The sequence below is a fragment of the Ranitomeya imitator genome, chromosome 6 (genome assembly GCF_032444005.1).
Source record: "Ranitomeya imitator isolate aRanImi1 chromosome 6, aRanImi1.pri, whole genome shotgun sequence".
In the NCBI taxonomy this organism is placed as follows: Eukaryota; Metazoa; Chordata; class Amphibia; order Anura; family Dendrobatidae; genus Ranitomeya; species Ranitomeya imitator.
Window position 1 is genome coordinate 14,021,907 of NC_091287.1, and position 21,996 is coordinate 14,043,902.

Below are 21,996 nucleotides of genomic sequence, written 5' to 3' on the forward strand. Positions count from 1 at the left end.
GCCTAGGAGCAGCATGAGGCATACTCTGGAGAAGGTGGTACCTGTACTGACCGCAGACCCTGAACTTAGCACCGCAACTAGAAGTAGCCGTGGGATGTACCTAACACTCCCTAGACACCTCGACACAGCCTAAGAACTAACTTCCCCTAAAGATAGAAACGGGAAAACTATCTTGCCTCAGAGAAAATCCCCAAGGATAGACAGCCCCCCACAAATATTGACTGTGAGAGGAGAGGGAAATGACATACGCAGACTGAAATCAGGATTTAGCATAGGAGGCCATACTAGCTAAAAAGAAAGAATAGGACAGAGTACTATGCGGTCAGTATTAAAACACTAGAAAATATCCACCACAGAAAATACAAATCTCCACATCTGACTAAAGACATGGAGGGTATATCGGCATCTCCAGAGACACAGCTTGGCTGCAAAAAATCCTTCACAGACAAAGCTGGACAAGACAAAACATGAAAATGCACTGAACTATAAGGTCCACAGCATGTGGACAGCAAAAACAAAGCCAGAACTTATCTTTGTTGAAATGAACAGCAAAACAGGAGAGACCAGGTATGGATGTGAATCCTCCAAAAACAATGGACAACTGGCACTGACTAAAGGATCAAGCAAGACTAAATAGCCCAGTCCAAATTGCAATAAGTGGACACACCTGATAAATGCTGCGATCCAAAGACAGCAGCACTACCACTCATAACCACCGGAGGGAGCCCAAGAGCAGAATTCACAACAGGGGTGTTCCCGGTATACGGCAGGTCTTGTGGGGTGTTCCCGGTATACGGCGGGTCTTGTGGGGTGTTCCCGGTATACAGCAGGTCTTGCGGGGTGTTACAGGTTTACATTGAGTCTTGTGGGGTGTTCTCGGTATACAGCGGGTCTTGTGGGGTGTTCCCGGTATACGGCAGGTCTTGTGGGGTGTTCCCGGGGTATGGCAGGTCTTGTGGGGTGTTCCCGGTGTACGGCAGGTCTTCTGGGGTGTTCCTGGAATACGGCAGGTCTTGTGGGATGTTCCCGGAATACGGCAGGTTTTGTAGAGTGTTCCCGGTATAAATCAACTATTGTGGGTTGTTTCCAGTATACGGCAGGTCTTGTGGGGTGTTCCTGGTATACGGCAGGTTTTGTGGAGTGTTCCCGGTATACGGCAGGTCTTGTGGGGTGTTCCTGGTATACGGCAGGTCTTGTGGGGTGTTCTCGGTATAAAGCAGGTCTTGTGGGGTGTTATCAGTATGCAGCAGGTCTTGTGAGGTTTTCCCAGTATACGGCAGGACTTGTGGGGTGTTCCCGGTATACGGCATGTCTTGTGGGGTGTTCCCAGTATACGGCAGTTCTTGTGGTGTGTTCCCAGTATATGGCAGGTCTTGTGGGGTGTTCCCAGTATAATGCAAGTCTTATGAAGTGTTCTTGGTGTTCAGCTTGCTTTGTATGGAGCTGTGTAGTCACCTCTGTACCTGCTTTAATGTTATGGCTGATCAGTATATAATACTTGAAGATAGAGTCTCCTGGTCACTCGTTCTTACCTTGGCACAGGCCTCCTTGGCATATGCTGCCTCTCTCACACTGTGCCCCTTCTCAATAATCTCTCCCCCTCCAGCAGCCATGGTCCTATAGAGAAGAGTCTTCCTCACAGCGTCAATGTGGCACCTAGTCAGCTCAGCAACGTGACCGACCAAATCCTCATTTTCCAGAATGACCGTGTCACCATCCATTACAAAATTCATGTTACCCTATGAAAAATGAACATAAGAGGCATCAATCATTGAACCTGCCATGATGGACTTCACAGCATAACTGCACCCAAGCCTGTCACCAAATGCCACATAACAGGCCGACACCAGGATAAAATGAGGGGTCCGGCAGCCTCAGCCAGGGCTCGGGGCCATAACACCCAGAACAATCATATAGAAGATGGTAGAGGTTGTAAGAAGGGATGATTAGAGCGACATTGTCCTCACCAGGTGTAAAATGGAGGCCAGGATCTTGTAGACGGAATCCACCTCGTCTTGGCTGAATCCGATCATCCTCATCGAGTCCACCACCAGTCTATAGCTGGCCTTGTCATTGATCACAAACTGCAGAAAACAACAAAGATCCATGGATGTTAAAGTCTACAAGGAGCGTCCCAATGCAGGAAGATCTACTGTACGTTACAGAGGAGGAGATCTACTGGACATCACAAAGAGGAGATCTACTGAACATCACACACAAAAGATCTACTGAACATCACACAGAGGAGATCTACTGAACATCACACACAGAGGAGATCTACTGAACATCACACAGAGGAGATCTACTGAACATCACACAGAGCAGATCTACTGAACATCACACAGAGCAGATCTACTGAACATCACACAGAGGAGATCTACTGAACATAACAGAGGAGATCTACTGAACATCACACAGAGGAGATCTACTGAACATAACACAGAGGAGATCTACTGAACATCACACAGAGGAGATCTACTGAACATCACACACAGAGGAGATCTACTGATCATCACACAGAGCAGATCTACTGAACATCACACAGAGGAGATCTACTGAACATAACAGAGGAGATCTACTGAACATAACACATAGGAGATCTACTGAACATCACACAGAGGAGATCTACTGAACATCACACACAGAGGAGATCTACTGAACATCACACACAGAGGAGATCTACTGAACATCACACAGAGGAGATCTACTGAACATCACACAGAGGAGATCTACTTAACATAACAGAGGAGATCTACTGAACATAGCAGAGGAGATCTACTGAACATCACAGAGGAGATCTACTGAACATCACAGAGGAAATCTACTGAACATAACAGAGGAGATCTACTGAACATAACAGAGGAAATCTTCTGAACATAACAGAGAAGATCTACTGAACATCACACACAAAAGATCTACTGTACATCACAGAGGAGATCTACTGAACATCACACAGAGGAGATCTACTGAACATCACACAGAGGAGATCTACTGAACATCACACAGAGGAGAGCTACTGAAGCAGCCTACGGTCAGTACACCATAGAGAAGCAGTCTACGGCCAGAACACCATAGAGAAGCAGTCTACGGCCAGTACACCATAGAGAAGCAGCCTACGGTCAGTACACCATAGAGAAGCAGTCAACGGTCAGTACACCATAGAGAAGCAGCCTACGGCCAGAACACCAAAGAGAAGCAGCCTACGGTCAGTACACCATAGAGAAGCAGCCTACGGCCAGTGTACCACAGAGAAGCAGCCTACGGTCAGAACACCATAGAGAAGCAGTCTACGGTCAGTGCACCATATAGAAGCAGTCTACGGCCAGTGCACCACAGAGAAGCAGCCTACGGTCAGTACACCATAGAGAAGCAGCCTACGGTCAGTACACCATAGAGAAGCAGCCTACGGTCAGTACACCACAGAGAAGCAGCCTACGGTCAGTACACCATAGAGAAGCAGCCTACGGTCAGTACACCATAGAGAAGCAGCCTACGATCAGTACACCATAGAGAAGCAGTCTACGGCCAGTACACCACAGAGAAGCAGCCTACGGTCAGTGCACCACAGAGAAGCAGCCTACGGTCAGTACACCATAGAGAAGCAGCCTACGATCAGTACACCACAGAGAAGCAGCCTACGGTCAGTGCACCACAGAGAAGCAGTCTACGGTCAGTGCACCACAGAGAAGCAGTCTACGGTCAGTACACCATAGAGAAGCAGTCTACGGCCAGTACACCACAGAGAAGCAGTCTACGGTCAGTACACCACAGAGAAGCAGTCTACGGTCAGTACACCACAGAGAAGCAGCCTACGGTCAGTACACCATAGAGAAGCAGCCTACGGCCAGAACACCATAGAGAAGCAGCCTACGGCCAGAACACCATAGAGAAGCAGCCTACGGTCAGTACACCACAGAGAAGCAGCCTACGGTCAGTACACCATAGAGAAGCAGCCTACGGTCAGTACACCATAGAGAAGCAGCTTACGGTCAGTAGACCATAGAGAAGCAGCCTACGGTCAGTACACCACAGAGAAGCAGCCTACGGTCAGTACACCATAGAGAAGCAGCCTACGGTCAGTACACCACAGAGAAGCAGCCTACGGTCAGTACACCACAGAGAAGCAGCCTATGGCCAGTAGACCATAGAGAAGCAGCCTACGGTCAGTACACCACAGAGAAGCAGCCTACGGTCAGTGCACCATAGCGAAGCAGCCTACGGTCAGTACACCATAGAGAAGCAGCCTACGGTCAGTACACCACAGAGAAGCAGCCTACGGTCAGTACACCATAGAGAAGCAGCCTACGGTCAGTACACCATAGAGAAGCAGCCTACGATCAGTACACCACAGAGAAGCAGCCTACGGTCAGTGCACCACAGAGAAGCAGCCTACGGTCAGTGCACCATAGAGAAGCAGCCTACGGTCAGTACACCATAGAGAAGCAGCCTACGGTCAGTAGACCATAGAGAAGCAGCCTACGGTCAGTACACCACAGAGAAGCAGCCTACGGTCAGTACACCATAGAGAAGCAGCCTACGGTCAGTACACCATAGAGAAGCAGCCTACGATCAGTACACCACAGAGAAGCAGCCTACGGTCAGTGCACCACAGAGAAGCAGCCTACGGTCAGTGCACCATAGAGAAGCAGCCTACGGTCAGTACACCATAGAGAAGCAGCCTACGGTCAGTAGACCATAGAGAAGCAGCCTACGGTCAGTACACCACAGAGAAGCAGCCTACGGTCAGTACACCATAGAGAAGCAGCCTACGGTCAGTACACCACAGAGAAGCAGCCTACGGTCAGTACACCATAGAGAAGCAGCCTATGGCCAGTAGACCATAGAGAAGCAGCCTACGGTCAGTACACCACAGAGAAGCAGCCTACGGTCAGTACACCATAGAGAAGCAGCCTACGGTCAGTACACCATAGAGAAGCAGCCTACGATCAGTACACCACAGAGAAGCAGCCTACGGTCAGTGCACCACAGAGAAGCAGCCTACGGTCAGTGCACCATAGAGAAGCAGCCTACGGTCAGTACACCATAGAGAAGCAGCCTACGGTCAGTAGACCATAGAGAAGCAGCCTACGGTCAGTACACCACAGAGAAGCAGCCTACGGTCAGTACACCATAGAGAAGCAGCCTACGGTCAGTACACCACAGAGAAGCAGCCTACGGTCAGTACACCATAGAGAAGCAGCCTATGGCCAGTAGACCATAGAGAAGCAGCCTACGGTCAGTACACCACAGAGAAGCAGCCTACGGTCAGTGCACCATAGAGAAGCAGCCTACGGTCAGTACACCATAGAGAAGCAGCCTACGGTCAGTACACCACAGAGAAGCAGCCTACGGTCAGTACACCATAGAGAAGCAGCCTACGGTCAGTACACCATAGAGAAGCAGCCTACGATCAGTACACCACAGAGAAGCAGCCTACGGTCAGTACACCATAGAGAAGCAGCCTACGGCCAGTAGACCATAGAGAAGCAGCCTACGGTCAGTACACCACAGAGAAGCAGCCTACGGTCAGTGCACCACAGAGAAGCAGCCTACGGTCAGTGCACCACAGAGAAGCAGCCTACGGTCAGTGCACCATAGAGAAGCAGCCTACGGTCAGTACACCATAGAGAAGCAGCCTACGGTCAGTACACCATAGAGAAGCAGCCTACGGTCAGTACACCATAGAGAAGCAGCCTACGGTCAGTACACCATAGAGAAGCAGCCTACGAACAGTACACCACAGAGAAGCAGCCTACGGTCAGTACACCATAGAGAAGCAGCCTACGAACAGTACACCACAGAGAAGCAGCCTACGGTCAGTACACCACAGAGAAGCAGCCTACGGTCAGTACACCATAGAGAAGCAGCCTATGGCCAGTAGACCACAGAGAAGCAGCCTACGGTCAGTACACCACAGAGAAGCAGCCTACGGTCAGTGCACCACAGAGAAGCAGCCTACGGTCAGTGCACCATAGAGAAGCAGTCTACGGTCAGTGCACCATAGAGAAGCAGCCTACGGTCAGTACACCATAGAGAAGCAGCCTACGGTCAGTGCACCATAGAGAAGCAGCCTACGGTCAGTGCACCATAGAGAAGCAGCCTACGGTCAGTGCACCATAGAGAAGCAGCCTACGGTCAGTACACCATAGAGAAGCAGCCTACGGTCAGTACACCATAGAGAAGCAGCCTACGGTCAGTACACCATAGAGAAGCAGCCTACGGTCAGTACGCCATAGAGAAGCAGCCTACGGTCAGTGCGCCACAGAGAAGCAGCCTACGGTCAGTGCACCATAGAGAAGCAGCCTACGGCCAGTAGACCATAGAGAAGCAGCCTACGGTCAGTACACCACAGAGAAGCAGCCTACGGTCAGTGCACCATAGAGAAGCAGTCTACGGTCAGTGCACCATAGAGAAGCAGCCTACGGTCAGTACACCATAGAGAAGCAGCCTACGGTCAGTGCACTACAGAGAAGCAGCCTACGGTCAGTGCACCATAGAGAAGCAGCCTACGGTCAGTACACCATAGAGAAGCAGCCTACGGTCAGTACACCATAGAGAAGCAGCCTACGGTCAGTACACCATAGAGAAGCAGCCTACGGTCAGTACACCATAGAGAAGCAGCCTACGGTCAGTACACCACAGAGAAGCAGCCTACTGTCCCTGGGCCTCTGTTCTAGTGAATTATGGGGCACTTCGCAATCAGACTTTTATAATCTATCCATAACCTCGAGAGGGGGCGGAGCATACAGTCCTGGTGTCATGCCCCGCCCCCTCGGGGCTGCACTCTGGAGATTACAATGTATCAGCTTTGCACAGTGTTCCTTTAACCCTTTGTTACCAGGCTACTGCATATTGTAGTCTCCAAAAAGAAAGTGAAATACAAGGCCCCAATTAGGCACAGAAGTGCTAATCTCCATCAGCACCACATGGTCTTTGCTCCTGACATAAGCTGAGAGGGGTCTTATAGGTGAGGGGAGAAGTGACCTGGAAAGATGCTTTATACGGTGGTCCATGTTCCTCCACAGCAAGAACTTCTCTAGGTAGTGGCTATGCTCCCTGACTCAGGGAAGAGGCTATCCCAAACTATCCCTTACCCTTGATTGGCTCAGAATATCCTAACGGGACTGTCCAGACCAGGCACTGCCTAATCTATAGTCCAGTCTGACCCTCCTGCAACAGAGGATGGACTCTAATCATTCCCAATGTCACATCCGTATAAAAACATCATAAAAATATCATTTCTCTGAACTTCTGAACTCTGCAGAGATTACTGCAGCGATTATTTCATTATTCATGAAGTGCACAATTATTATCTGCATCAGAGAGTAAATGCTGCAGCCGAGAGCCGGCAACAGAGCGACGAGGAGACATCGGCAGCACCATGGATAATTATGCCATGTGTGATATCCAGGGGGTCAGCCTGGGGATCAGCCCGGGTATCAGCCTGGGGCAGGCCCGAGGGTCAGCCTGCGGATCAGACCGGGTATCAGCCTGGGGCAGGCCCGAGGGTCAGCCTGCGGATCAGACCGGGGATCAGCCTGGGGCAAGCCCGAGGTTCAGCCTGGGGATCAGCCAGTGGATCAGCCTGGGGGTCAGCCCGAGGATCAGCTGGGGATCAGTCCGGGGATCAGCCTGGGGATCAGCCTGTGGAAAGCCTGAGGAACAGCCGGGGGTCAGCCTGGGGATCAGCCAGTGGATCAGCCTGGGGGTCAGCCCGGGGATCAGCCCGGGGGTCAGCCTGGGGGTCAGCCCGAGGATCAGCTGTGGATCAGCCAGGAATCAGCTCGGGGATCAGCCTGGGGACCAGCCCAGGGATCAGCCAGTGCATCAGCCCAGGGGTCAGCCCAGGGATCAGCCCGAGGATCATCCCGGGGGTCAGCCTGGGGGTCAGCCTGGGGATCAGCCCGAGGATCAGCTGGGGATCAACCCGGGGATCAGCCTGTGGAAAGCCCAAGGATCAGCCGGGGGATCAGCCCGAGGATCAGCTGTGGATTAGCCAGGGATCAGCCCGGGGGTCAGCCTGGGGACCAGCCCAGGGATCAGCCCGAGGATCAGCTGGGGATCAACCCGGGGATCAGCCTGTGGAAAGCCCGAGGATTAGCCAGGGATCAGCCCGGGGGTCAGCCTGGAGACCAGCACAGGGATCAGCCGGGGGTCAGCCTGGGGATCAGCCCGGGGGTCAACCTGGGGGCAAGAGGAGCATTGATACAATATACAGTGGTAAATGTAATCTGTGAGAGCACTGAGGTATGAGGCTCACTATCACCTCGCCCTCTCTTCAGTGTAGGCAGATACAGTGCCTTGTAAAGGTTCATACCCTGTGAACTTTTATACATTTTTTCATATTACATCTACAAACTTAAATGTTTTTTATTGGGATTTTATGTGATACAAACACAAGGTATCAAAATATTTGTGAGTTGTAAAGGAAATGATATGAGGTTTTCGAATTATTGTAAAAATATAAATCTGATCATTGTGAGGTGCATTAGTATTCAGCCCCCTGTAGCCTGATGCTCCTAAATAGAATCCTGAGTGACCAATCATCTCCAGAAGTCACATAATTAGTGCAATGCTTCCACCAGGGTGTGAATTCTTCCCAGTATAACTACAGCTGTTTTGTGAAGGCCTCAGAGGTTTGTGTGAGATCATTAGGGGTCAAACAGCATCATGAAAACCAAGGAGCTCACCAGACAGGTCAGGGATAAAGTTGCGGAGAAGAGTAAACCTGGGTTAGGTTATGAAAAATAGCCCAAGCCATGAACATCTCATGGAGCAGTGATCAATCCATCATCAAAAAATGGAAGGAGTACGGCACAACTGTAAACCTATGAAGACATGGCCGTCACCTAACCTGACATCTCAAGCAAGGGGAGCACTAAAGAGAGAGGCAGATAAGAGGCCCATGGTCACTGGAGGAGCTGCAGAGATCCACAGCTCATGTAGGAAAATCTGTCCACAGGATGACTATTAGGGCTTGTTTTCACTTGCGAGGAACACGTCCTTGTCTCCCATGTGGAAACGAAGCTCTGGCGCCGGCACTGTGGAGCGGAGCGTGCAGCCGTATAGCAACACATGGAGCCGCACGCTCCGCTCCGGAGTGTCGGCGCCAGAACTTCGTTTCCACATGCGAGACACGGACGTGTTCCTCGCAAGTGAAAACAAGCCCTTAGTTGTATACTCCACAAATCTAAATTTTATGAAAGAGTAGCAAAAAGAAATCCATTTTTGATAGACATAAGAAGTACCGTTTGCAGTTGGCCCTGTCAAATGATAACAAAGTAGAAATTTTGGGGCAAAATACAAATTGCTATGTATGAGGGGAAAATTACACTGCCCATCACCCTGAAAACACCATCCCCATCCTCACACATGGTGGTGGCAGCATGATGCTGTGGGGAGGCTTTTCTTCAGCAGAGGCACAGAACCTGGTCAAAGGTGATGAGAAGATGAATGGAGCTAAATACAGGGCAATACTGGAGGAAAACTGTTTGAGGCAGCAGGAGACTTGAGACTGGGGCGTAGGTTCACCTTCCAGCAGGACACCGACCCTAACCATCCTGCCACAGCTACAGTGGAGGGTGTAGATCAGAGCATATTCCTGTGTGTGAATGGCGCAGTCACCGTTCAAACAAAATCCCAGATAATCTGTGACAAGATGGGAAAATTGCTGATCACAGATGTCACCATCCAATGTCACTGAGCGAGATTGCAAAAAAGAAGGGGCAAATTGTCACATCTAGATGTGCAAAGCTGGAGACACAGACCCCAAAGACTGAAGCAGTGCAGAGAAAGGTGGTCCTGCAAAGTACTGACTGAATTGAGGGGCTGAATACAAATACACCTCTCAATATTCAGATTTATATTTTTTCAATATAGAAAACCCGGCATCATTTCCTTTACACTTCACAAACACTTGTTACTTAGTGTTGGGATCACAGAAAATCCCCTCAAAACATATTTACACTTGTGGAGGTAATGTGAAAGGAAAACCACGAGGATGGGGATAGAAACGAGGTCACAGACATGGAGAGAGTGCAAATAATATGTTCATCTGCCTCAATGCAAGTGTGAAAGACTACATGTCTACTGTATAAGACTACGTGTGTGCGCATAAGACTACGTGTGTGTGTATAAGACTACGTGTGTGTATAAGACTACGTGTGTGTGTATAAGACTACATGTGTGTGCGTATAAGACTACATGTGTGTGCGTGTATAAGACTACGTGTGTGTGTATAAGACTACATGTGTGTGTATAAGACTACATGTGTGCATATAAGACTACATGTGTGTGTATAAGACTACGTGTGTGTGTATAAGACTACATGTGTGTGTATAAGACTACGTTTGTGCGTGTATAAGACTACGTGTGTGTGTATAAGACTACATGTGTGTGTATAAGACTACGTGTGTGTGTATAAGACTACGTGTGTGTGTATAAGACTACATGTGTGTGTATAAGACTACATGTGTGCATATAAGACTACATGTGTGTGTATAAGACTACGTGTGTGTGTATAAGACTACGTGTGTGTGTATAAGACTACATGTGTGCATATAAGACTACATGTGTGTGTATAAGACTACGTTTGTGCGTGTATAAGACTACGTGTGTGTGTATAAGACTACATGTGTGTGTATAAGACTACGTGTGTGTGTATAAGACTACATGTGTGTGTATAAGACTACATGTGTGCATATAAGACTACATGTGTGTGTATAAGACTACGTGTGTGTGTATAAGACTACATGTGTGTGTATAAGACTACGTTTGTGCGTGTATAAGACTACGTGTGTGTGTATAAGACTACATGTGTGTGTATAAGACTACATGTGTGTGTATAAGACTACGTGTGTGCGTGTATAAGACTACGTGTGTGTGTATAAGACTACATGTGTGCGTATAAGACTACATGTGTGAGTATAAGACTACATGTGTGCGTGTATAAGACTACATGTGTGTGTATAAGACTACATGTGTGTGTATAAGACTACATGTGTGTGTATAAGACTACATGTGTGTGTATAAGACTACATGTGTGCGTGTATAAGACTACATGTGTGTGTATAAGACTACATGTGTGTGTATAAGACTACGTTTGTGCGTGTATAAGACTACGTGTGTGTGTATAAGACTACATGTGTGTGTATAAGACTACATGTGTGTGTATAAGACTACATGTGTGTGTATAAGACTACATGTGCGTGTATAAGACTACGTGTGTGCGTGTATAAGACTACATGTGTGTGTATAAGACTACATGTGTGTGTATAAGACTACGTGTGTGCGTGTATAAGACTACGTGTGTGTGTATAAGACTACATGTGTGTGTATAAGACTACATGTGTGTGTATAAGACTACGTGTGTGCGTGTATAAGACTACGTGTGTGTGTATAAGACTACATGTGTGCGTATAAGACTACATGTGTGAGTATAAGACTACATGTGTGCGTGTATAAGACTACATGTGTGTGTATAAGACTACGTGTGTGCGTGTATAAGACTACATGTGTGTGTGTATAAGACTACATGTGTGTGTGTATAAGACTACATGTGTGTGCGTATAAGACTACATGTGTGTGTATAAGACTACATGTGTGTGTATAAGACTACATGTGTGTGTATAAGACTACATGTGTGTGTATAAGACTACGTGTGTGCGTGTATAAGACTACATGTGTGTGCGTATAAGACTACATGTGTGTGCGTATAAGACTACATGTGTGTGTATAAGACTACATGTGTGCGTATAAGACTACATGTGTGTGTATAAGACTACGTGTGTGCGTGTATAAGACTACATGTGTGTGCGTATAAGACTACATGTGTGTGTATAAGACTGCGTGTATAAGACTACATGTGTGTGTGTATAAGACTACGTGTGTGCGTGTATAAGACTACATGTGTGTGTATAAGACTACGTGTGTGCGTGTATAAGACTACATGTGTGTGTGTATAAGACTACATGTGTGTGCGTATAAGACTACATGTGTGTGTATAAGACTACATGTGTGTGTATAAGACTACATGTGTGTGTATAAGACTACATGTGTGTGTATAAGACTACGTGTGTGCGTGTATAAGACTACATGTGTGTGTATAAGACTACATGTGTGTGTATAAGACTACGTGTGTGCGTGTATAAGACTAGATGTGTGTGTATAAGACTACATGTGTGTGCGTGTATAAGACTACGTGTGTGTGTGTATAAGACTACGTGTGTGTGTATAAGACTACATGTGTGTGTATAAGACTACGTGCGTGTATAAGACTACATGTGTGCGTATAAGACTACGTGTGTGTATAAGACTACATGTGTGCGTATAAGACTACGTGTGTGCGTGTATAAGACTACATGTGTGTATAAGACTACATGTGTGTGCGTGTATAAGACTACGTGTGTGTGTATAAGACTACATGTGTGTGTATAAGACTACGTGTGTGTATAAGACTACATGTGTGCGTATAAGACTACATGTGTGCGTATAAGACTACGTGTGTGCGTGTATAAGACTACATGTGTGCGCGTATAAGACTACATGTGTGTGCATAAGACTACATGTGTGTGCGTGTATAACACTACATGTGTGTATAAGACTACATGTGTGCGTATAAGACTACGTGTGTGTGTGTATAAGACTACATGTGTGTATAAGACTACATGTGTGTATAAGACTACATGTGTGTCACGACACAGCTGCTGGGTGACCCAGGACCAGGGGCTCCTTCCCTGTCCCTAACACTAGTGGGCGCCCTAGCTCAGCCTATTCCCCAGGATACTCCTGAAGGTGAAGATGCCGGGGCCTCCACCCTTGCCTTATCTCCTGAGTCAGCCCTCCGTCTGTTCTCTTCCCCCACCCAGGGAAGAGGGGCACTGCAACATAGTACACCAAACAAGGTAGCACAAACAAAGATTAACAGAGAACTCCAGGCATACAAAATATTCACTCACATATAACAGAGGAATGCATCGGGGCATGGAGGTAGCGGAATACACCAAAACAGAGAAGGATAAGGAATTACCACTAATACAAACCAAGTAACAGTCACTAATAACTCCTCCAACTCTCCTCGTAAGAACACCTCTCCTGTTGTGAATTCTGTGGCTGAGTTCACTTCTGTGGTCACAAGTGGTATTGCAGTCTCTGGGCTTCCTCCCTCAGGTGTTTTGGTGAGCTCGTTGGCTGCCTTGCTATTTAGCTCCACCTGAGTCTGTCTTCCTTGCTCCTTGTCAATGTTCCAGTGTTGGATCTGAGCTACTGCATCTTTCCTTGGGCCTGCTGCTCTGCTAGATAAGTGCTTCTAGTTTGTTTTCTGTTTTTTCTGTCCAGCTTGCTATTAACTTTTGCTGGAAGCTCTGAGAAGCAAAGGGGTGCACCGCCGTGCTGTTAGTTCGGCACGGTGGGTCTTTTTGCCCCTTTGCGTGGTTTTCGTTTTAGGGTTTTTTGTAGACTGCATAGTTCTCTTTGCTATCCTCGCTCTGTCTAGAATATCGGGCCTCACTTTGCTGAATCTATTTCATTCCTACGTTTGTCTTTTCATCTTGCTAACAGTCATTATATGTGGGGGGCTGCCTATTCCTTTGGGGTATTTCTCTGAGGTAAGTCAGGCTTGTATTTCTATCTTCAGGCTAGTCAGCTCCTCAGGCAGTGCCGAGTTGCATAGGTAGTGATAGGCGCAATCCACTGCTGCTTATAGTTGTGTGAGGATAGATCAGGTACTGCAGTCTACAGAGATTCCACGTCTCAGAGCTCGTCCTATTGTTTTTGGTTATTGCCAGATCTCTGTATGTGCGCTGATTACTGCACGCTGTGTTGCCTGATTGCCAGCCATAACAGTACAAGGAGCCACACCAATGATTCCCAATAGAGGGAAAAAAGAAATCCTGACATCATTTTTTTTTCTTAGCTCTGTCTTCAGTCTTTTTTTTCCCCTAGACATTAGAGTGCTTCAGGACACAGCTGTGGACATGAATATTCAGGCTCTGTGCTCCTCAATGGATAATCTCGTTGTAAATGTACAAAAGATTCAAGATACTATTGATCAGAAATCGATGCTAGAACCAAGAATTCCGATTCCTGATTTGTTTTTTGGTGACAGAACTAAGTTCCTGAGCTTCAGAAATAATTGTAAGCTATTTTTGGCCTTGAAACCTCATTCTTCTGGTAATCCTATTCAACAGGTTTTGATTATTATTTCTTTTTTGCGCGGCGACCCACAGGACTGGGCGTTTTCTCTTGCACCAGGAGATTTTGCATTGAGTAATGTTGATGCATTTTTCCAGGCGCTGGGATTGCTTTACGATGAGCCTAATTCAGTGGATCAGGCTGAGAAAAATCTGCTGGCTTTATGCCAGGGTCAGGATGATGTAGAAGTATATTGTCAGAAATTTAGGAAGTGGTCAGTACTCACTCTGTGGAATGAATCTGCACTAGCGGCTTTGTTCAGAAAGGGTCTCTCTGAAGCTCTTAAGGATGTAATGGTGGGATTTCCTATGCCTGCTGGTTTGAATGAGTCTATGTCCTTGGCCATTCAGATCGGTCGTCGCTTGCGCGAGCGTAAATCTGTGCACCATCTGGCGGTATTGTCTGAGAGTAAACCTGAGCCTATGCAGTGCGACAGGACTATGACTAAAGTAGAACGGCAAGAACACAGACGTCTGAACAGACTGTGTTTCTATTGTGGTGATTCTACTCATGCTATTTCTAATTGTCCTAAACGCACTAGGCGGTTCGATAGCTCTGCCGTTATTGGTACTGTACAGTCCAAATTCCTTTTGTCCATTACCTTAATGTGCTCTTTGTCATCGTATTCTGTCATGGCGTTTGTGGATTCAGGTGCTGCCCTGAATCTGATGGATTTGGATTATGCTAAACGTTGTGGATTTTTCTTGGAGCCTTTGCGGTGTCTTATTCCGTTGAGAGGAATTGATGCTACACCTTTGGCCAAGAATAAGCCTCAGTACTGGGCCCAGCTGACCATGTGCATGGCTCCTGCACATCAGGAAGTTATTCGCTTTCTGGTACTGCACAATTTGCATGATGTGGTCGTGTTGGGGTTGCCATGGCTACAAACCCATAATCCAGTATTGGATTGGAACTCTATGTCGGTAACCAGCTGGGGTTGTCAGGGAGTACATGGTGATGTTCCATTTTTGTCTATTTCGTCATCCATTCCTTCTGACATCCCAGAGTTCTTGTCTGACTTTCAGGATGTATTTGAAGAGTCCAAGTCTGATGCCCTACCTCCGCATAGGAATTGTGATTGTGCTATCGATTTGATTCCTGGTAGTAAATTCCCTAAGGGTCGTTTATTTAATTTGTCCGTACCTGAACACACCGCTATGCGCAGTTATGTGAAGGAGTCCCTGGAGAAGGGACATATTCGCCCATCGTCGTCACCATTGGGAGCAGGGTTCTTTTTTGTAGCCAAGAAGGATGGTTCGCTAAGACCGTGTATTGATTACCGCCTTCTTAATAAGATCACTGTTAAGTTTCAGTATCCCTTGCCATTGATTTCTGACTTGTTTGCTCGGATTAAGGGGGCTAGTTGGTTTACTAAGATTGATCTTCGTGGTGCGTATAATCTGGTGAGAATCAGGCAGGGAGATGAATGGAAAACGGCATTTAATACGCCCGAGGATCATTTTGAGTATCTGGTGATGCCGTTCGGACTTGCCAATGTTCCATCTGTTTTTCAGTCTTTTATGCATGACATTTTCCGTGAGTATCTGGATAAATTCTTGATTGTTTACTTGGATGACATTTTGATCTTCTCAGATGATTGGGAGTCTCATGTGAAGCAAGTCAGAATGGTTTTCCAGGTACTGCGTGCTAATTCCTTGTTCGTGAAGGGATCAAAGTGTCTCTTCGGTGTGCAGAAAGTTTCATTTTTGGGGTTCATCTTTTCCCCTTCTGCTATCGAGATGGATCCGGTTAAGGTTCAGGCCATCCAGGATTGGACTCAGCCGACATCTCTAAAAAGTCTGCAGAAATTCCTGGGCTTTGCTAATTTTTATCGTCGCTTCATCTGTAATTTTTCTAGCATTGCCAGACCATTGACCGATTTGACCAAGAAGGGTGCTGATTTGGTTAATTGGTCTTCTGCTGCCGTGGAGGCTTTTCAGGAGTTGAAGCGTCGTTTTTGCTGTGCCCCTGTGTTGTGTCAACCTGATGTTTCTCTTCCGTTCCAGGTCGAGGTTGATGCTTCTGAGATTGGTGCAGGGGCGGTTTTGTCACAGAGAGGTTCTGGTTGCTCAGTGTTCAAACCATGTGCTTTCTTTTCCAGGAAATTTTCTGCTGCTGAGCGTAATTATGATGTGGGCAACCGAGAGTTGCTGGCCATGAAGTGGGCATTCGAGGAGTGGCGTCATTGGCTTGAGGGTGCTAAGCATCGCGTGGTGGTTTTGACTGATCATAAGAACCTTACTTATCTTGAGTCTGCCAAGCGCTTGAATCCTAGACAGGCCCGTTGGTCGTTATTTTTTGCTCGTTTTGATTTTGTGATTTCATACCTTCCGGGCTCTAAAAATGTGAAGGCGGATGCTCTGTCTAGGAGTTTTGTGCCCGACTCTCCGGGGTTATCTGAGCCGGCGAGTATCCTCAAGGAAGGAGTCATTGTGTCTGCCATCTCCCCTGATTTGCGGAGAGTGTTGCAGAAATTTCAGGCTAATAAACCTGATCGTTGTCCGGCCGAGAAACTGTTCGTCCCTGATAGGTGGACTAGTAAAGTTATCTCTGAACTTCATTGTTCGGTGCTGGCCGGTCATCCAGGAATCTTTGGTACCAGGGAGTTGGTTGCTAGATCCTTCTGGTGGCCATCTCTGTCACGGGATGTGCGTGCTTTTGTGCAGTCCTGTGGAATTTGTGCTAGGGCTAAGCCCTGCTGTTCACGTGCCAGTGGGTTGCTTTTGCCCTTGCCAGTCCCGAAGAGGCCTTGGACACATATTTCGATGGATTTCATTTCTGACCTTCCCGTTTCTCAAAAAATGTCGGTCATTTGGGTGGTCTGTGATCGCTTTTCTAAAATGGTCCATCTGGTGCCCTTGGTTAAATTGCCTTCCTCCTCTGATTTGGTGCCTTTGTTCTTCCAGCATGTGGTTCGTTTACATGGCATTCCTGAGAATATTGTTTCTGACAGAGGTTCCCAGTTTGTCTCGAGGTTCTGGCGAGCCTTTTGTGGTAGGATGGGCATTGACCTATCTTTCTCCTCGGCCTTCCATCCTCAGACTAATGGCCAGACCGAACGAACCAATCAGACCTTGGAAACATATCTGAGATGCTTTGTTTCTGCTGATCAGGATGACTGGGTGTCCTTTTTGCCTTTGGCTGAGTTCGCCCTTAATAATCGGGCCAGCTCGGCTACCTTGGTCTCTCCATTTTTCTGCAATTCTGGGTTCCATCCTCGTTTCTCTTCAGGACAGGTTGAGTCTTCGGACTGTCCTGGTGTGGATTCTGTGGTGGACAGGTTGCAGCAGATCTGGACTCAGGTAGTGGACAATTTGACCTTGTCCCAGGAGAAGGCTCAGCTTTTCGCTAATCGCAGACGCCGTGTGGGACCCCGACTTCGTGTTGGGGATCTGGTTTGGTTATCTTCTCGTCATATTCCTATGAAGGTTTCCTCTCCTAAATTTAAACCTCGTTTTATTGGTCCGTATAGGATTTCTGAGATTCTCAATCCGGTGTCTTTTCGTCTGACCCTCCCAGACTCCTTTTCCATACATAATGTATTCCATAGGTCGTTGTTGAGGAGATACGTGGCACCTATGGTTCCATCTGTGGAGCCTCCTGCCCCTGTTTTGGTGGAGGGGGAATTGGAGTATATTGTGGAGAAGATTTTGGATTCTCGTGTCTCTAGACGGAAACTCCAGTATCTGGTCAAATGGAAGGGTTATGCTCAGGAAGATAATTCCTGGGTTTTTGCCTCTGATGTCCATGCCCCAGATCTTGTTCGTGCCTTTCATGTGGCTCATCCTGGTCGGCCTGGGGGTTCTGGTGAGGGTTCGGTGACCCCTCCTCAAGGGGGGGGTACTGTTGTGAATTCTGTGGCTGAGTTCACTTCTGTGGTCACAAGTGGTATTGCAGTCTCTGGGCTTCCTCCCTCAGGTGTTTTGGTGAGCTCGTTGGCTGTCTTGCTATTTAGCTCCACCTGAGTCTGTCTTCCTTGCTCCTTGTCAATGTTCCAGTGTTGGATCTGAGCTACTGCATCTTTCCTTGGGCCTGCTGCTCTGCTAGATAAGTGCTTCTAGTTTGTTTTCTGTTTTTTCTGTCCAGCTTGCTATTAACTTTTGCTGGAAGCTCTGAGAAGCAAAGGGGTGCACCGCCGTGCTGTTAGTTCGGCACGGTGGGTCTTTTTGCCCCTTTGCGTGGTTTTCGTTTTAGGGTTTTTTGTAGACTGCATAGTTCTCTTTGCTATCCTCGCTCTGTCTAGAATATCGGGCCTCACTTTGCTGAATCTATTTCATTCCTACGTTTGTCTTTTCATCTTGCTAACAGTCATTATATGTGGGGGGCTGCCTATTCCTTTGGGGTATTTCTCTGAGGTAAGTCAGGCTTGTATTTCTATCTTCAGGCTAGTCAGCTCCTTAGGCAGTGCCGAGTTGCATAGGTAGTGATAGGCGCAATCCACTGCTGCTTATAGTTGTGTGAGGATAGATCAGGTACTGCAGTCTACAGAGATTCCACGTCTCAGAGCTCGTCCTATTGTTTTTGGTTATTGCCAGATCTCTGTATGTGCGCTGATTACTGCACGCTGTGTTGCCTGATTGCCAGCCATAACACTCTCCCTCCATTAGCCATGCAGCAAATGCTAGCTCTGACAAGGATTTGCAACAGAGCTTAGATTATAAAGGGGAAAGGAGTGGCTAACTGAGCTCAGCTGCAAGCACAGAAATTTCCAGCAATGCTGATTAACCCCGTTCTGCCAGAAATAATAAACACAATTAAAATGAAGAAGTGCTTCTTCTCAGCACTGACATAGGAGCAATCAGATGCTGCGGTCTTCTGGCTCCACACTGTCGCGATAACCCTGTGACAGAATGTGTGTGTGTAAGGCTATGTGCAAACGCTGCGGATTTTCTGTGGATCCGCAGTGTTTTTTGCGGTGCAGAAACGCTGCGGATCCGCAATTGATTTACAGTACAATGTAAATCAATGAGAAAAAAAAAAGCTGTGCACACTTTGCGGAAAATCTGCTGCAGAAACGCTGCGGTTTAAAAGAAGTAGCATGTCACTTCTTTTTTGCGAATCTGCAGCGATTTTGTACCCATTCCATTATAGAAATCTGCAGGGGTAAAAAAACGCAGCAAATCCGCAAAAAAAAAAAAAAACGCAGCAAAAACGCACAGAAAACGCTGTGGATCCGCACAAAAAACCGCAACAAATCCGCAGCTGCGTTTTCTGCAGCTCAGCCCCGTACACTGTGTAGTGGTCGTTCTTGGTACTGCAGCTCAGCCCCGTACACTTTGTAGTGGCCGTTATCGGTACTGCAGCTCAGCCCCGTACACTGTGTAGTGGCCGTTATCGGTACTGTAGCTCAGCCCCGTACACTGTGTAGTTGCCGTTCTCGGTACTGCAGCTCAGCCCCGTACACTGTGTAGTGGCCATTCTCGGTACTGCAGCTCAGCCTCGTACACTGTGTAGTGGTCGTTCTCGGTACTGCAGCTCAGCCTCGTACACTGTGTAGTGGTCGTTCCCGATACTGCAGCTCAGCCCCGTACACTGCGTAGTGGTCGTTCTCGGTACTGCAGCTCAGCCCCGTACACTGTGTAGTGGTCATTCTCAGTACTGCAGCTCAGCCCTGTAAACTGTGTAGTGGTCGTTCTCAGTACTGCAGCTCAGCCCCGTACACTGTGTAGTGGCCGTTCTTGGTACTGCAGCTCAGCCCCGTACACTGTGTAGTGGTCGTTCTCAGTACTGCAGCTCAGCCCCGTACACTGTGTAGTGGTCGTTCTCGGTACTGCAGCTCAGCCCCGTACACTGTGTAGTGGTCGTTCCCGGTACTGCAGCTCAGCCCCGTACACTGTGTAGTGGTCGTTCTCAGTACTGCAGCTCAGCCCCGTACACTGTGTAGTGGTCGTTCTCAGTACTGCAGCTCAGCCCCGTACACTGTGTAGTGGCCGTTCTCGGTACTGCAGCTCAGCCCCGTACACTGTGTAGTGGCCGTTCTCGGTACTGCAGCTCAGCCCCGTACACTGTGTAGTGGTCGTTCTCGGTACTGCAGCTCAGCCCCGTACACTGTGTAGTGGCCGTTCTCGGTACTGCAGCTCAGCCCCGTACACTGTGTAGTGGCCGTTCTCGGTACTGCAGCTCAGCCCCGTACACTGTGTAGTGGTCGTTCCCGATACTGCAGCTCAGCCCCGTACACTGTGTAGTGGTCGTTCTCAGTACTGCAGCTCAGCCCTGTACACTGTGTAGTGGTCGTTCTCAGTACTGCAGCTCAGCCCCGTACACTGTGTAGTGGTCGTTCTCAGTACTGCAGCTCAGCCCCGTACACTGTGCAGTGGTCGTTCTCGGTACTGCAGCTCAGCCCCGTACACTGTAGTGGTCGTTCTCGGTACTGCAACTCAGCCCCGTACACTGTGTAGTGGTCGTTCCCGGTACTGCAGCTCAGCCCCGTACACTGTGTAGTGGTCGTTCTCGGTACTGCAGCTCAGCCCCGTACACTGTGTAGTGGTCGTTCTCGGTACTGCAGCTCAGCCCCGTACACTGTGTAGTGGTCGTTCCCGGTACTGCAGCTCAGCCCCGTACACTGTGTAGTGGTCGTTCTCAGTACTGCAGCTCAGCCCCGTACACTGTGTAGTGGCCGTTCTCGGTACTGCAGCTCAGCCCCGTACACTGTGTAGTGGCCGTTCTCGGTACTGCAGCTCAGCCCCGTACACTGTGTAGTGGCCGTTCTCGGTACTGCAGCTCAGCCCTGTACACTGTGTAGTGGCCGTTCTCGGTACTGCAGCTCAGCCCCGTACACTGTGTAGTGGTCGTTCTTGGTACTGCAGCTCAGCCCCGTACACTGTGTAGTGGTCGTTCTTGGTGCTGCAGCTCAGCCCCGTACACTGTGTAGTGGCCGTTCCCGGTACTGCAGCTCAGCCCCGTACACTGTGTAGTGGTCGTTCTTGGTACTGCAGCTCAGCCCCGTACACTGTGTAGTGGTCGTTCTTGGTACTGCAGCTCAGCCCCGTACACTGTGTAGTGGTCGTTCTCGGTATTGCAGCTCAGCCCCGTACACTGTGTAGTGGTCGTTCTTGGTACTGCAGCTCAGCCCCGTACACTGTGTAGTGGTCGTTCTTGGTACTGCAGCTCAGCCCCGTACACTGTGTAGTGGCCGTTCTCGGTATTGCAGCTCAGCCCCGTACACTGTGTAGTGGTCGTTCTCGGTATTGCAGCTCGGCTCCTATTGAAGAGAATGTGATCTCAGCTGCACTGCGTACATCCGACATCTGCTAATTCTGGTGGTGACAGGTGTCGGACGCGCATCAATCTGCTTGGCCATCAGTACACGAGTCCTGGATAGAGATGAAGCTTTATCTTGTGGTCACTTTTATAGTGGCTAATGGCTATCCTCTATCTCATGGAGGGAACCCCAAACTATCCCATGCCCCCTTGGTGATTTCCACTCCTGAAAAACGTCAAGATGGAGAGAGCAAACTTTAGTGCAAATGTGGCTACAATTTACCACAAGAGATAAATCCCGGCCATGGATTCTAGGTAAATCAGTAACGCTGCAGCCCATGGAGCGACGTCAGCAGATGACGCCATATCTGATATGTACATGTGTAAGGTTCAGTATTAGAGATATTTGATGCCTTGGACATCTGTTGTCCTATTCAGATTGATCAATATTCTACAATATTCCACCCTGACCCATAGGGGGCGCTATACAGTCAGCGGAAAATCGAGATATGGCCGATCGTGAGCTCGTATAGAGCGGACCTATGGTGGGGGAGGGTCTGCGTATGTCGTTTCCATGTGCTGATGATGATGATGATGATGATTAGT

At 48.3% G+C, this 21,996-nt stretch overlaps 1 protein-coding gene across 2 annotated transcripts in view; it reads right to left on the reverse strand.

Moving 5' to 3' along the window:
- LOC138641634 (unconventional myosin-Ig-like) overlaps positions 1–21,996 on the reverse strand; it is a 259,855-nt gene that overhangs the window by 205,572 nt on the left and 32,287 nt on the right. For both annotated transcript variants that reach the window (XM_069729172.1, XM_069729173.1), the window contains exons 7-8: positions 1,968–2,084; positions 1,533–1,739 (exon numbers count right to left, since the gene is read on the reverse strand). In XM_069729172.1, coding sequence (XP_069585273.1) covers positions 1,533–1,739; positions 1,968–2,084 — 324 coding nt within the window. The remainder of the gene's footprint in view (positions 1–1,532; positions 1,740–1,967; positions 2,085–21,996) is intronic.